The sequence below is a fragment of the Dermacentor albipictus genome, unplaced genomic scaffold (genome assembly GCF_038994185.2).
Source record: "Dermacentor albipictus isolate Rhodes 1998 colony unplaced genomic scaffold, USDA_Dalb.pri_finalv2 scaffold_13, whole genome shotgun sequence".
Lineage (NCBI taxonomy): Eukaryota > Metazoa > Arthropoda > Arachnida > Ixodida > Ixodidae > Dermacentor > Dermacentor albipictus.
Genome location: NW_027225567.1, coordinates 5093918 through 5110033, shown reverse-complemented (window position 1 = coordinate 5110033; position 16116 = coordinate 5093918). Strand labels below are relative to the sequence as shown.

At 46.5% G+C, this 16116-nt stretch overlaps 1 protein-coding gene across 1 annotated transcript in view; it reads right to left on the bottom strand.

The window, feature by feature from the left end:
- The window catches only part of LOC135912965 (neural cell adhesion molecule L1-like), a 36545-nt gene extending 21049 nt beyond the window's left edge, over window positions 1-15496 (bottom strand). The window contains exon 1 of the mRNA XM_065445584.2: window positions 15158-15496. Within this exon, the coding sequence (XP_065301656.1) occupies window positions 15158-15305 (148 nt within the window). The 5' untranslated portion in view covers window positions 15306-15496. The remainder of the gene's footprint in view (window positions 1-15157) is intronic.
- Between the last annotated feature and the right edge of the window lie 620 nt (window positions 15497-16116).

Sequence of the window (16116 nt, the reverse complement as noted above, 5' to 3'; positions counted from 1 at the left end):
AGAAGTTACTGAGCTCAGGTGCTTTGCAAATATATCAAAGAATAGCGGTGAGAAAATGGATCCCCGGTGTACAGCAGCCTTCACAGGCAGCTTGCTACTACATCCTGATTGGTTGTTTGAACTAACAATTTGAGAACGACCGCTTAAAAACTTCTTGAGGATGGCATAAAAGGGACCTCGAAAGCGTACTCAGCATAGTTTTTGTAAAGCCATACTACGGTTAACCGTATCAAAAGCTTTCTTCACGTCTAAAAAGAGAGCGTAGCTAAACGAGTTTTCTTCAAATGCTGCGTACAATTCGTCTGCTAATTCCTCCAAAACTCGTATGGTGCTTCTTCCTGGAATAAAACCATATTGAGGGTTTGAAAGGACAGCGAATTAGTTTAAGAAGGACATCATGCATTCAAATAAAAATTTCTCCAATATTTGAGATAGGCTTGGCAAAACAGAGATGATGATGATGATGGTGGTAATAATAACAGCAATTATTATTATTATTATTATTATTATTATTATTATTATTATTATTATTATTATTATTATTATTATTATTATTATTATTATTATTATTAGTCGGCAGTGATACATTCGCCTGTTAAACTGATCGCCTGACTTCCACAGATCCCCTGGCCTGCTGAAGCTTTTTCACGCTGGATTGGCCGAGGTGCCCTCGTCGACGCCTACCGACACTGCTCGGCTGATTTCGTCGCCTGGATCCTGCTCTTCTGGCAACGCTGGCACGGCGTTTCAGCATAAAGCGCTCACTCAAGCCAGACCGCTTCGCAGTCGGCAGCGATACATTGGCCTGTTAAAGGGAAGCTGAAAGCTTTTCAAGAAAAAATAAGTGAAGAGCAGTACGTCATGGTTTTCAACCCTCTGAATTCGAATATTGCATCGAAATTGAGCGAAAAAAAGCGCAAACAGATTTCACTTCGATGAAAAGTGCAGCAGCAGACTCGGGGCAGCTCGCGTGCCTCATTTCCCCCTGTGATTGGTCGGGCGCCTCATGACGTCAACAATGGTGTTCGTCCTGACCGACTGCTGACGCTACACATGAAGCACGGTGCAAGGTACTTTGGTTTTGCTGAGACGGTCATATAAAATTTCAAGAGCTTGCGTTTCTCTGAGGAGTTCGGCATTAGGTCCAAACCCCAGGAGAGCGATTTTGCGCGCGACGGTGATGGCTTCGAGCGACAAAACAGGCCGTCGCTTGAACAGGTCGCTCGGTGTTGTCGCTCGATCACTCGTTTCTAGAAATCTAGAACTCGTCACTCGTCGCCCGGAAGTGCTATGAGCGACTAGCCAATAGTGCAAAGCCGGAACTGGATGTACATAACTCAAAATACTACTGTTTGTCACATGGAACGAGCAAGCTATTGAATTTTACACGTACAAGAATAGGAACGTAGTGCAAGACCTTCAGAAATATTTTATGCTCCTTTTTTACAGTAAAATACATCAACTTAAATTGAGAAAGCACGCATCACAATAGTTTCGGCGCGCATATTGCTGCCCTCATACCGGGTGGCCATCGGTCAAAGCCATCGCTCGCGTGGAATTCGGCTTGTAGGCGACGAGTGAACGCGACAGCCATCGCCTCACTTGAAGCTGTCGCGTGCAAGATCACTTGTATGGGGTTTATACTTTACTCCCTACATGTGCGAGCCGATCGCGAAGAGCCGGCCTCTCCAAGAAGCAAAAAATGCTGATGCAAGAAGTGCTTTCCACGTGAACGAAGGCGAAGTGTTAGCATCTCCTTGTGTTGGAAATGTTCTTTGGCGAGTATGTTTTTTGCTAAGCCGCACTCAGTGAGTGATCCAGTGAGTACGTTTCCGGGCCAACAACTGCGGTGTTATTTTCCTGCATGCCTTCTCGTAGAACGTAAGCGGTGATGCGATCTTCGGCATTTGTGCGCTGCCCCAAAGCTGTCGGCAATCTATACAGACGGTTTAAACGCGGTAAAAGTTTACCGGCTGTTGTAGCACGTGTAGTATAGAACCTGCATCAGCGCGCCATCCGCACGCTACTCGTAACCGTTGAATTTCGTCGGCTATGTGGGATGGTCGGTTTCTCTATGTGTGCGAGAGAAGGGGGAGCGCAGCGTCCTGGCGTGAGCCGGCTTTCCAACACTTGTGTGATTTTTAAAGAGAAATGGAAGAGATAAGTGCAGTGCCGTAACTGTCTCTCACAAGAGGACACCTCAACAGCACTGCACGTGGAAAGGGGTGTGGGGAGAAAAGGATGGAGATAGTGACCGGAAGTAAAAAGGAGAGAGAGACCGGAATAGCAAAAAAGAAAAGACGACAATGTAGCTAAGCGTTTGCGGGGCCTACAGCCGCGCTCTGAGGTGTGTTGCTTCACAGAATTCCATCAATGCCGAAAATGCACGCTTGGTGATGGAACTGGGAGCATTGGGGAAGAGTAGGCACTGCAGGGTGGTGGATGGCAAGCCACATCGGCGGTAGGAAGCGTACAGAGCCTCCCTCTCGGTCCCGAAGGCCGGGAAGTGACGCAGAAGATGCTCCAGTGTCTCCACGCCGGCGCAGCTACCACACACGGGGCTGCCGGTTCCCGTGAGCCTGTGTGTGCGCGCCGCTGTTTTGTAGCAGCCGATGCGCACGCGGAGAAGGAAGGCGCAATCAGCCCGTGAGAGGCCCGCACGCGGGCGCAGGCGCGGGGGCGTTCCCGCCGCGACGCGCCGATCGGCATGTTGCGCAGTGAGGCTGCGCAGAACCGCTGTCTTGGCCGTGTCGAAGCTCGTCACCAAGTGGGTGAGGGGACAGCGCTCACCGTGCGCCACCTTGGCGAGGGAATCAGCCTCCTCGTTGCCTGGCAATCCGATGAGTGCGGGTATCCACTGAAGCGCCAGGTCGCAGCCTTGATTCACGATGTGTCGCAGCTTGCAGCCAACTCGAACAACAAGGCGCACTCCGGCGTAGTTCTGGCCAGCATGCAAAGAGCCGCACGAAAGTCAGTGAGAATGGCCGCTGACACAATGTTCGGATGTTCAAAAAGGAGGTCGCCAGCGAGATCGACGGCGGCGGGTTCGGCCACTGTCGATGACGCGGCAAAGCGCAGTCGGCACTGGCGCGTTTCGGAGATGTCCGGTGCCGTGCAAGCCGCAGCACCAGACCCGCCCGGCGTCACCGAGGCATCGGTGTAGACGAGAAGTCGTCCTGCCAGTCGCTCGTGTAGTAGGGAGGCGGTCTCCTGTTTCATGGCGCACACCGCAGTTCGGCGCTTTGATGCGACGCCAGGCACCGCGATGTTCACGTCGAGCAGACTGGAGTAGTACGGCAGGGAGACGAACTATGGAGACGACCCGATGAGCTTTGAGAACTCGGTAGCGCACTTGCCCATTCCCGAGTTCGGCCGGGAGTGGTGTCTGCAGATAAGCCGCTGGCCCTGTGGCTAATCACTAATTTTTTGGGTTGACGTCATCACGCGTCGCCGCGGGAAGTTTGAAAAGTTTAAGGTCAGTACGCCACGTGGTGGCACTCACGCGAACTAAACCCTTGTGTCCAGAAAAGCTTGATACGGAAACAGAAATATAGGAATGTTGGCGGCCACTGCGCCGTTCAACAAACCGAAGAGTGTGACAGTGACTAACGGAAAAGAATGTTAAGAAGGGGACTAGAGTGACGAATTCAAGGAGGGGGGATGCGCATTAAGGGCATCAAATATGAAGTTGGCGGATAGTTATGAACACAGGGAGAGTCTCGTCACTGCCCGATCGCTGAACGCCAGACGGCCGTGACCAGACGCCTAGCTGTGGCTCATCACCCCACCGTAGCACGTGCTGCTTGGTGGGGAGAGCCCATCCAAACTAAACGACTCCGATATTGTCAGAATAGACTGGTGTCAGGAGAAACGACGCTTTCAAATCTCTCGGAGCTATTAGCCGTTATGTTACTGAATTCTCGAAGTGTTGTGAATAAATTAAATAAACTTGAAGATTTGTTGCTAATGTATGATCCACATGTCTGCGTCATAACAGAAACTTGGCTGAATGAGTTTATTCGAGACGATGAAGCTCTTTCGCCGGCCTATCAGCTGTACAGACGGGATAGAGGCTCACATGGTGGCGGCGTAGCTGTCATTGCTCGAAAAGGGGTCAACGTACAAGTACTTGACCAGATTGATAACCACGAAAGCCTGTTTTTGAGAGTCGAGTTTTTTATATTACGTTTGTTCTTGTCGCTGTTTACCGCCCTCCCGATACTGATGACTTGTATTTGACCCAATTGTACGATCACGCGCTACAATTTCAGGGACAAATTATCATAATAACCGGTGATATTAATTTGCCCTTCATTAATTGGCAAGAGCTTCATTATGGTTGCTCCATCCCTGGAGACTTCATATTGGACATTATGCTTTCCCTGAACCTTGAGCAAGTCGTGAAAGTAAACACAAGAGGAAAAGCAGTCCTAGATCTTTTATTTATCAGTGACATTTTCGGCGGAGGCACTCTGCTAGTTAAGGAGGGTATTTCAGACCACAAGTTAATTTTTCACTCATGGATTAAAGACACTGATAGGCAAAAAATGCTTCTGTGATACAAGTTATCAAGGATTTCGCTCGGGAGGATGATGTGGCCATAATAGACTATTTGGGTACTCATCTATGCGGTCCTATAAGTAATATAGAGGCAGCATGGAAGAGCATTCGTAATGTTGTTCACCATTGTATCGAAAAATTTGTGCCACTAAAAGCGCTCCGTCAGTGTAGATTAAATCCATGAATCACCAGAGGAATAATTCAGAGTAAAAGAAAATTAAAACGATGGAGGAAGAAACGTAAAAGAGAATCCAAGCAGTTCAGACACCTTAAAGATGATTTGTTATGGAAAGTTAGGCAAGCTAGGAATATTTTTTTCAACAACAGCTTTGCGGAGTTCATTAAAAACGATCCTTCTAAGTTCTGGCGCTACTTAGGAAACACAGAAGTCGAAGTGTCCAAATTGAGTGCCGATGGTGTCATTCAGACAGATCCCTCTAGCATAGCGGAGACCTTTAACGAGTACTTTCAGAGTGTATTTTTTGAGCATGAAGAATATGAGCCACGAACCACCGCATCGGACCTCCCGCAGGTCATTCGGGTAACGCGTGAAGGGGTTTTGGCATTGATTTTAAATGTTGATGTGCGTAAAGCTACTGGCCCGGACGGTGTCCCGAACCTATTTTTGAGGCGATATGCCGAACAAATTTCTTGGTACCTAACAGAGCTCTTTTACTTTTCACTAGGAATGGGCGAAATACCTGATGATTGGCGTTTGGCGCGAGTCGTTCCCACACACAAAAAGGGCAGCCGTCTTCTGCCTTCTAACTACCACCCTGTCTCAATGACCAGTCTATGCTGTAAGATGTTAGAGCATGTGATTGCTAAGCACATACAAGGCTTCCTCTCCGAACATAAAGTTTTATCGGTTCATCAGCACGGGTTCAGAAAGGGTATGTCAACAGTTACACAGCTAGTATCGACATTGCATAATTTGTTTAGTGTTCTTGACATGACTGGCCAAGTAAATGTATTGCTTATGGACTTTTGCAAGGCATTTGACAAGGTACCGCATAATAAATTATTGTTTAGGTTGGAGAGCATTGGACTTCAACTCTTTGTTGTTAGGTGGATTTCCGCGTACCTTAATCATAGGCAACAGTTTGTACAAGTGCAGGATGTTTCTTTCGGTGTGCTGCCAGTTACCTCGGGGGTTACACATGGGAGTGGGTTAGGGCCATTGTTGTTCTTAATTTATATAAATGATTTAACGAAGGTAATACCAATGGATGTCTCAATCAGATTATTTGCTGATGATTGTGTGGTTTGTAAAGCAATCTCGAATGCAAATGACCACGCCTCTTTACAAGCAACTGTTCTGGCAATTCACGACTGGTGTGACAACTGGGGCATGGAACTGAATAGGGAAAAAACTGTTCTTCTACGTGTAGCAAGGAAAAAGTGTCCGAGTACCTTCACTTACCACATTAACGGCAGCATTATAAAGGAGGTTAATAAATATAAGTACCTGGGGGTAACTCCTACCAGTAATCTTGCATGGGTTGTGCACATTTCAGATATCTGTGCGTCAGCTTTTCAAAAGCTTTGCTTTCTTGAGAGGAAACTTAGAAATGCTCCTGTAAGTGCTCGGCTTCTAGCTTATAACGCATGTGGTAGGCCGAAGTTAGAGTACGCGTCTGCGCTGTGAGACCCACATGTTAAGACGGATATAATAAAACTTGAGGGTGTTCAAAGAAAGGCTGTACGGTTTATATTCAGAAAATATAGAAGGATGGATTCACCATCGTCTCTGATGAAACGTAATAACATTAAAACATTGGAGATACGTAGAAAAATAAACAGACTTTTGTTACTTCACAATTTTATGTCCGGAAAAATTGCCCTATCTGAATCAAGTTATGTTCAACCTGCTGCTACTAGGAAAACAAGGCACACAGCAGAACATTCACTGAGACTTATTTTTGCGAAAACTAATTTTTACAAATGCAGTTTTTTTTCCCTAGAACATTTAAAGAGGGGAATGAGATGCCGCCAAGTGTTACCAAGGCCGAAGACTTTTCGGGAAAACTGGAACGTTTCTTTTGTGAGCAATAGATACTTGCAATTGTATAAATGTAGGTATTTGCTGCTGGTTTAGTTCTGTTCTGTCTGTTATGGTTTCTTTTTTTTTAGAATTGCTTCATTGTGTTAGCGCTGTTGCTTTTGCCCCTTTTGCTGTTTGCGAATTTATTGCTGTTATATACTGTTTGTCATTCCGAAAATGCCGCTCCTGCTAGGGCCAAAAAATTGGCCTGCGGTATGGTTAAATAAATAAATAAACAACAGAGGTCCCAATTTTCACAAAGGTTTCTACGCAGCTAAGAAGCAGCACTTCTTCGGACTGTCTGCCTCGTCAGTTCCCGAGTGCGATCAAATAACAATATGCATCACATGATGACGACAATGCCATGATCGCCAAACATCTTTTCAACCAAGTCGGACTGTACGGGCTCTATAACGTAAAACTATTCCAAACTCTTCTGCTCCAATTCTGCAATCAGCCCTCTGCGATTGATCAAAAACTTTTTTGGACCATGCGGACTTCGAACATGTCCTGTGGGGCTGCGCCTCTGCCGGTCTCCCTTTAACCCAAGAGGAAATGATGAGGCTAATTAGGGCCCAGGATCAGACCTCCCAAATCCTGGCAGTCCAGAGGGCTCGCGAGAGGACCGTCAGGTTTCACCTGATAGTCCCCGAGTGGGCCTAGCTGGGTGACGTTGAGTTTGCTTATGTCATAGTGGGCCAAATAAAGTGGTTTCACTCACTCACTCACTCACCACCCCCCCTTCACCTTTCTGACACGCAACGCCACGAAAACCGCGATAGCTCCCCATCTGATATGGCGTGTACACACTGATTATGTATGATTTTACCATACAAAGGGAAAATAATTATTTATGATTCGACGCCTTTTCGCCATTAGCCCTCGGCTATTGGCCAAAAGTTCTCGGGCTGCACCCACTTCACCTGCCTGTCACGCGGCATCACAAAACTGCAAAAACTCAACACGTCAAAGTGATGTGTACGCATTAAAGATGCTATAATATGCCAAACAAAACTCAATTTTCTTCTGAGTAGCCGCAGGCTGCTCTGTTCCGAAAGGAATAAAAGATGGCTGCCGCCGATCGCTCATGCACTGGCTACTCGCACTTGCCGGAGAGCATGGGTTTATTTGCGTGTAATAAAACTTTTTGCGCGGCCGCGTAACGTTTTCGAGCACTTTGGGCACGTTTACGACCTCGTTCTGACAACTATTCTTTCTTCTTTGCTAAGAATCTGTTTTAGCGTCATTCTTAAGCTTCCGTTGCATGCCGCCGCGATTGTCGACGAGCCTCCGTAAGCTAAGTAAGGGAAAGCAGTCCAATCACATACACCGGCATCACACTTTTCATCCGGTTACCAATTTTCAGTGCAGTGACTCGGCCCCATCGAGTCCATCTCCCCTTGAGCGTGCTCCTCGCCTCTTGTGAGCCCATTAGATAAGACAAGCCGCTCAGTGTAGGCAGTGTTATTCGTTTTTCAAGCAAAAAGTAACGTCCTATGAACGAGGAGGGCGTTTGATTGGTTCTGTTAAGGCAACCCTGCGGGTGACCACCCGATGTTTGCATCGGCGGTTACGCAAATTTCACGTCAGGAGATTGGAATAAAAACATATGGGAATAGTTTTACGTTATAGGGCTCTACGTCACCAAACGTGAGCGAAACTTGCATCATATGATACTATCGAAGTTGTAGCGCAAAGCTTCGTTCCTTAATTTTTAAATCTACAATAATATTGTTACGCTGCAGAAATCGCATATAAAGATGTATTTACAATATTTACACGAGAGACAACGATGCATAAACATGAAGGCTGTCGAGAGCGATTCTACCTCTACACATCAAATCGCCTTCTAACTGGTGCGACTCTTGGTAGCGCCGTAACGTAAGCCCCGCCTATAAAGGCGCCGTCTCGGCGCTAAATGTAAGGGATGTGAACAGTGGCAAAGTAAGACTTGAGCCGGGACACATGCACAACGTCCGTGGGGACATGCGAGTCCAGCGGAGCAATCTCGTAGTTCACATCCAAAGCTGATGCAATATCGCAGCCCTGTTTAGTGCTGCAGCAGCTTTTCAGAGAAGCCGACGCGGTGACATGGTGTCCATGGGAGGTCAACGGAGCCAGGAGCTAATCGAACGTACCGATGTCAGCTGTCATACCGGATCTTCTGGGCGGCCTGAGACAGTGAGCCGGGAGCTGGTAATCTGGCGTGCCGTGTGAGCCCGGGTGAAGGCGTCTTGAGCATATTCACTGAGAGTGCTCGTCGTGGAAGGAAGCAGGGTGTCAAAGGGCAAAGAAGGGCGGTGGCCGAACAGAAGGTAAAGGGGCGAAAAGCCAGCGGTCTCGTGATGGGAGGAATTATAGGGGAAAGTGACAAAGGGTAACGTGCTGCCCAATCACTGTGGCCGTCAGAAACGTACATAGACATCCCTTCTGTCAACAAGCGATTGAGCTGCTCCGTCAGTCCGTTGGTCTTCGGGTGGTAGGTGGTGAAAAGCTTGTGCTCGGCAGAACAGGAGTGAGGTAGGTCTTCAACTACTCGGGGCAAGAAGGTGCGGCCGCGATGAGTGAGGTGATTCCGGGGTGCGCTTTGATGGAGGATGACGTCATGTAAAAGTAAATCAGCCACCTCTATTGCACAGCTTGTGCGCAGAGCTCGCGTGATCGCGTACCGGGACCCGTAATCAGTAACGACAATTACCCACTTATTGCCAGATTTCGACGTTGGAAAAGGGCTGAGAAGATCGAGACCGACGCGAAAGAATGGTTGTGAGGGCACATCGATGGGGTGAAGGCGTCCAGCGGGCAGCCCAGCTGTTTTTTTGCGGAGCTGACAAAGTGTACCGGCTGCAACGTAGCGGTGCACAGAGCGGTGCAGCCCTGGTCAGTGAAAGCAGCACCGTACACGGTCGTAAGTACGCGAAACGCCAAGGTGACCGGCAGCAGGCGCGCCATGCGACTGCTCAAGAACGGACGTCCGGAGATGGCGTGGTACAACAAGCTAAAATTCTGGTCCTTCAGGGCGTAAGCTGCGACGGTAGAGAACGTCGTCGCGGAGTACAAACATGCGCAGCGTGGGCCCCGAATGTCTAGAATTGAGACGATCGATGAGAACATGCAAGCAGTCATCACGTCGTTGTTCAGTGCGGATGTCGTGCAGATCAGAAATGGCCAGTACGCAAGAGTCGGTGCCATGCGCATCATATTCAGGGCAGTTGATAGGTTGACGGCAGTGGCAGTTGGCGTTCTAGTGCAAATGGCCTGACTTGTATAAAAAAGCGAGTGTGCATTTTTGGAGCCGTAGCGCCCATCTACCCTATTGGCCAGTGGGGTCTTTAAGTGAGGAGAGCCAGCACAAGGCGTCGTGATAGATAACCACGGAAAATGTGTGGCTATACAAGTAGGAGCGGAATTTGGCAACTGCCCGAACTAACGCCAGGCACTCCCATTCGGTAACTGGAAAATTCCTCTCGGCAGGTGACAGGCGGTGGCTGGTTTATACAATTACGCGCTCTGCGTTACGCTGTCGTTGAACATGTACTGCCCCAACTCCGTGGTCACTGGCGTCCCTGTTAAGTTCAGTGGCGGCAGATGGATCATAATGAGCCAGCAATAGGGGAGCGGTGAGCAATCGTACGAGAGCGGAGAAGAATTGGGTTTGGGCAAAGCGCCATGTAAAAGGAACGTCCTTCTTAAGTAATCGGTGAATGGGCAAGCGGTTTCGATGAAATGCTTCATAAAACCCCGTAAATACGAGCATAGCCCAACAAAGCTTCTTACGTCTGCGGCGGAAGACGTAACAGGAAAGTTCTGGACAGAGCGAATCTTGTGAAAGTCAGGTTGAACGTCAGCGGCACTGACGAGTTGGCCAAGAACGGTAATTTGACGACGTCCAAAGTGGCAATCGGATGAGTTCATTTGCAGGCCAATGCTTCGGAAAATAGCAAGAACAGGCGATAGACGCGTTAGATGACTCGTGAAAGCTGATGAAAGGAATATGACATCGTATAGATAACACAGACATGTGGACCATTTATAGCCGCGAAGTAATACAATACAATGCAATTTTTATTCTGTTTTAAGAAAAACAACATACAGGTAGGAGGGCTTCCAAAGCCTCAGAGGGCTTGACTGGCAGTGCCTGATAGGCAGGTCACAGAAAATTGCACATGGTTATTAGCGGAGTTAGCTATTAGCGGGTCGGAACGAAATATTGAAGAAGTTATACAAAAATGTTCTTTTAAACTTCGGAAATCCTGAGTAATTTCTGGATCGCACGTCTTGTGTTAGCTTCTAACACAGGTGCTGGTAATTTATTAAATATGGCTGGAACCTAATATTGCCGCGTTCTTCTTCCACACTTTGTTGCCGTCTTGGAGATCACATACAGTTCTTTCGGTCAAAGGGAACGGGATGGTGTATACCGTATCTTAATATTACTATTGCAGAAGTGTTTTACTACAACACTTTCGACAATCAGGGAAGTGAAGTTTGACAAATTCAACAACTTGAACACATCTGTATCTTTCCTTGGACATATATCGTAAGCCAGTATCGACAACAGTGAACGTGAAATTTATTTAATTCTTGAGCACCATCTAAGGGTACCGTGACCATAAACAGTTAAGCCATAATGTAGCAAACTAGCCTGAAGCATTCACAATAATTTTTTTGCACGGTGATTGGCATAAGACATCGCATGCTGAATAATACATGCGAGACCGCGCGAAACCTGTTACAGATGTGGGGGCAAGTGCGAGTTCCATAAAAGATTCCAGTCAAAACGTAATTCAAGATACTTAACAGAAGATGCGTATTTAACTGGTTGACATTTACATGTATAACAGTCATATCTCTGTAAGAATAATGGTTTCAAAGGCAGTATTTTTTTCATGGGGTTAATGAAAGCATAGAAATTGCGTTTTAGAAAGGTTGACGCTTATTAAATTTGCCGCGAACCAGTGCATAGCTTTGGTTACCTTATTCTGTAAGGAACTAATTGCATCGGAGAGATTAGTTGCACAGGATACAAGAACTGTATCATCGGCGTGTTGGTATATATAATCACCTACTATATCTAACGAGGCGTTCACACAAGTTTTCAAGAGCAGGGGACTTAATATTGAGATCTGAAGGACTCCAGAATAAATACATGTAAGAGCGTTTAACCTATTACCCACTTTTACTCACTGTTGTCTATCCTGCAGAAAGTTAATAGATTCAAGAATAATACACGAAGGCCACGCAGAGACAGTTTCTGTAACAAAATATCATGACAAACACTGTCAAATACCTTAGAGGCATCCACAAAGAGAGCGCAAGATACCCGGTTGCAATCTATTGTGGAATTTAATAGATCAAAGAAACATAACAGTGCTTACGTGCCCTTCCACTGCACGAATCCGTACTGATTTGATGATAGTACACTATGCTTATCTAGAAAATGTGTTATCGTAAAAACCACATGTTTCTCTAATATTTGAGCTATACGGGGGATTATCGAAATAGGTCTGTAATTTTCAATATTATTGCGTGCACCTTGCATATGAAGTGGAATTATTATTATGGTTTTCATTTCAACTGTAATCACACCAGCATCCAAAATAAAGTTTAGAAGAGATAGCAATACATGTTTAATTGCGTCGAAATTCCTCTGGAGTTCACTGACAGATATTTTGTAAAAGCCTGGTGATTTATTAATCTTAAGATTAAAAACAATGTACATCAATTCATCATGGAAGAGTAAGGGAACATATGCTGTATCTAGCAAACTATCGGTTAAAGTGCACACAAATGGACGCCGTTTCTCAGTCCTGAGATACTTGAAAATGACTGATTAAATAAGTTTGCCAGAGTTTCATCATCTGCAGAAAAATAAGACAAAAGACGTGGTTTAGGCGTTGAAATGTTACCGCCTCTAAGATTGTTGATAAGAGATTACGTGTTTATGTCAGATAGGGCTTCTTGAAGTTTATTCCTAATGCTATCTTCGACTGGTCGTTTCTGAGCGCTCTGGAGCGCTCTCGCGAGCGGCGTTGTCTTCGGCTGGTTGAAAGAGGGTGCCCGCCCTGCGTTCGGCTGGTTCTTCTCGATTGCTCTCCTCCACCTTCGAGCGCTCTGAGGCGCTCCGAGCCCTGTCGTCGGAGCAGTCGTCGAAATTGAAACGTCATCGCAGAGCCGCGTCGCTGCTGTTGGCGACGGCCCACCGTAACCTAGGCAACCTAGGCCACTGCGACGAACGCTCGTCCAGCCGGCGCGTCCGCCGGTTTTCCCGGCAGCGCCGGGAGCTTTCTATAAGCGAAACATCGGACGTTGGTAGTAGTCACGTGGTTTAGCATCTGCCATTGCCTCCTCCTAGAGCGAGTCGCACGTTCGGCTTGCGCGCTCGTCCTCTACCTCTGAGCTCGGTGAACGCCGGATCTGCCCGACTCTGCTTCGGGGGATGGAAGCGACCAGTCGAAGATAGCATAAGTATGTGCGTTCCGTAAATCTAATCATTGCATTTATCTTGTTTCTGACACATTTATATTTTAAGCTCGTGTCATCGCAGTTTGACGAGCGCTTGGCCGTAGTCCACAGCAAGTCTTTTTCCTTTATAGCGGTTAGGATTTCGCTGGTCATCCATTCGCTGGCTCAAGTTACGTTTCCTAATTTTGACAACACGTGTTGCCGCCTGCCTAAAATAATCAAGCGCAGCTACAAATTCACGATGCATATTTCCCGGTGACACAGTAAATAAAAATCTATCCCAGCCATTTCTATGGACTAGTTTATCAAACAGCCCTAGATTAATTGTGTAGATTTGTTTTGATGGAGCTAATTGCCATCGTTTGTTTAAAAGGGGAGAGCTGCGCAGACACGTCTGCTTTCACTTTCTGTGCGAAGTTACGCAGTATTCTGAGCGCCCATGCTGGGGCGCCAGGCTCTGGGCGGACCTACGCGTCGCTCGCTCATTCGTAACATGTTTCCCGAATCATCGTATCCGGCAAGTCGGACACGACGCGCCGTATGACGGATGACACGCAAAATCGCACCGTGTGTCTCGCGCTTTACTCAGGAGATCTGCACTACAACACACAGAGTGTACTCGTTCAAAGAAGGAAACGCGTATTTAGCTGTTCTACATGTTTATGCCCGCCGCATACGAACGTAAAACATGCCGAAACCAGCGAGATAAGTCAGGCGCAGGTTCGTAAAAAAATTTCCCCATTCACCTAACGCCCCTGTAAAAAAAATATTCCGACAGAACTCATCTGCGGTGACTATTCAGGTGCGTGAATAACGGAAACGCGTCGTGTATGAGGCGTGTACTGCAGCCGAGCTCCTCTAGCGCACTTCCCTCTGTACACGCTGCGCCTTCTGGCGGTGCCACCGTTAAGTCCGCGAACACCCAGTGGCACATACAAAGTGACACATTTGGCGACAAAGAGCTTCATGGAAGAGCGGCACATAACCAGTCGCGCATACCCAGCAGCTGCAAAGGCACATACGTAGCTGTCATCAAACATGTTCAGTGCCACATACCCAGTGGTACATATTCACACCAAGGACCCACATTTATAAAATGCGCAACCTTGGGATCAGCCAACACATTTACACTGCACTATCTCCAGGACCAGCCTATATTTTTGAGCATTAGCTAGATACATGAAAAGAAAGGTGGTCGTACTATGCCAAGAATGCTACTACATTTAAATATTGAAGGGATACGTTGGACGTACCTTTATCCACAGGCATTCTTTTTCGCTCAAGGGCTTGTTAATTCGTGCTAACAAGAGATACTGGGCCTAATAGAAAGCCATCCACTCAGTGAAAAGGATATTCTGGAGGATTGTGTAATGCACCGTGCAAGCTCAACATGGTAATAATTACTGGTGAATGACTGCTGAACCACAGGCACGAATGCCGGTTAAATCTGAAAATACGCGTTTTAATTATGTTAAATGGCCTGCGAAGTTCATTTGTTTCTGTTATTAAGGCCTCTTCTAAGCCGCGGCATACCTTGCGGACATGCGAAACGAGCTGACTTTGTAGGTCATTATCACGCTGAGCATGGTGTTCCAATCTTCCAGTCAATGCTGTAGCATGGTCTGAAGTTTGAGCTGCAACAATTCCGGATAGATTGTTTGCACTATCAGTGGATGAAGAACAAGATAGAAACATCTGCGAGGATTAGCCCTATCAACAGAAAGAATAACTCATTCCTGAGATGCTTTTATGTCGTTAAGAAAGGAGTTCAAACCAACACCATGTTATGCTTTGGAAAAAAACTGCTTTGCTATGTAGAGATAGTTGTCATGCACGAAAGCTATAAGAATATTAGGCTCAAGACATGAATTGCGTGACATACTTGTAACCTTAAGTCGCGAACACAAGTTTCTGGTCATTCCGACTAGGTGTTGTTACGTGACAGCTTAATGTGTGCGCTGCAATTTGTCTTCAGGTATACTTCGCTTTACTCAAACTGCAGTACCCTCCAGGAATCTCCCTAGTGATTTCATTTTAGCCAATTTACTAGTCCTTAATTTATTACAGACATGTTTCCCATTGATTCACCCAGTGGAGTAGTTTCCATTGTCACCGACGTTTCGGGGCCTATGAGGACTTCCCCGAAGTCCCCGACCCCACGTGCGCTCGCAAATAGCGTGTATTCATGTCCAGGCTTCAAAGACAGCGTGACGTTCAAATCCTTCTTGCGCCCCATTGCATGGAGAGGCAAATCGAAATCTGTATCCGATTCGTTGCTTTGTTCATTGGGTCCCCATCGCAGACGGAAGCCGGCTGGACTGGAGTTCCAAGACACTGGTTCAAGGATGGTTACGGCCAGTTGTCGTGCATTATCCTATTTTATACGCCACGGCGACTGTCGCACAATGTTCATCGGTGCACCCGGAGCTGTAAAAAAAAAGAAAAGAGCCCGTGCTCTTTGTAACACCGTAATATATATATATATATATATATATATATATATATATATATATATATATATATATATATATATATATATATATATATATATATATATATTAGTCATATAATGAGAAGCCAACAAACACTGACACCAAGCACGCACGCAACAGCATATGACTAATAATTATCGGGTCCCTCGGTTAACCCCCTTTCTTCTCGTTTATATATATATATATATATATATACACACATATACATATTAGAGGGGGCTAGTCGTATGCACCGGAATGCTTCTGCACCGTTTACGAGGTAGCCTAATTTGAGGAAGGTTACTCAGGATTTGGCTTTCCTAGATGACTAGAAGACCACTGATACCCGTCCTAAGACGAAGCACGGCCACATGTGGCGATGATGTATGCATTTGTTTCACATGCTGGAGACTGGTTATTCTAACAGTGAAGATTCGAAGAAACTAAAAAAACTACTGAAGTGGCCGCGTAGGCAGGCAGTGAAGCCCCACGGGTGAATCTCCGCATGGCTGCCATTGGCTGTTTTTAAGCAGACGCTTTTTAAACGCTAGTGCCAAGGTCGCCTTCAGTTATGGC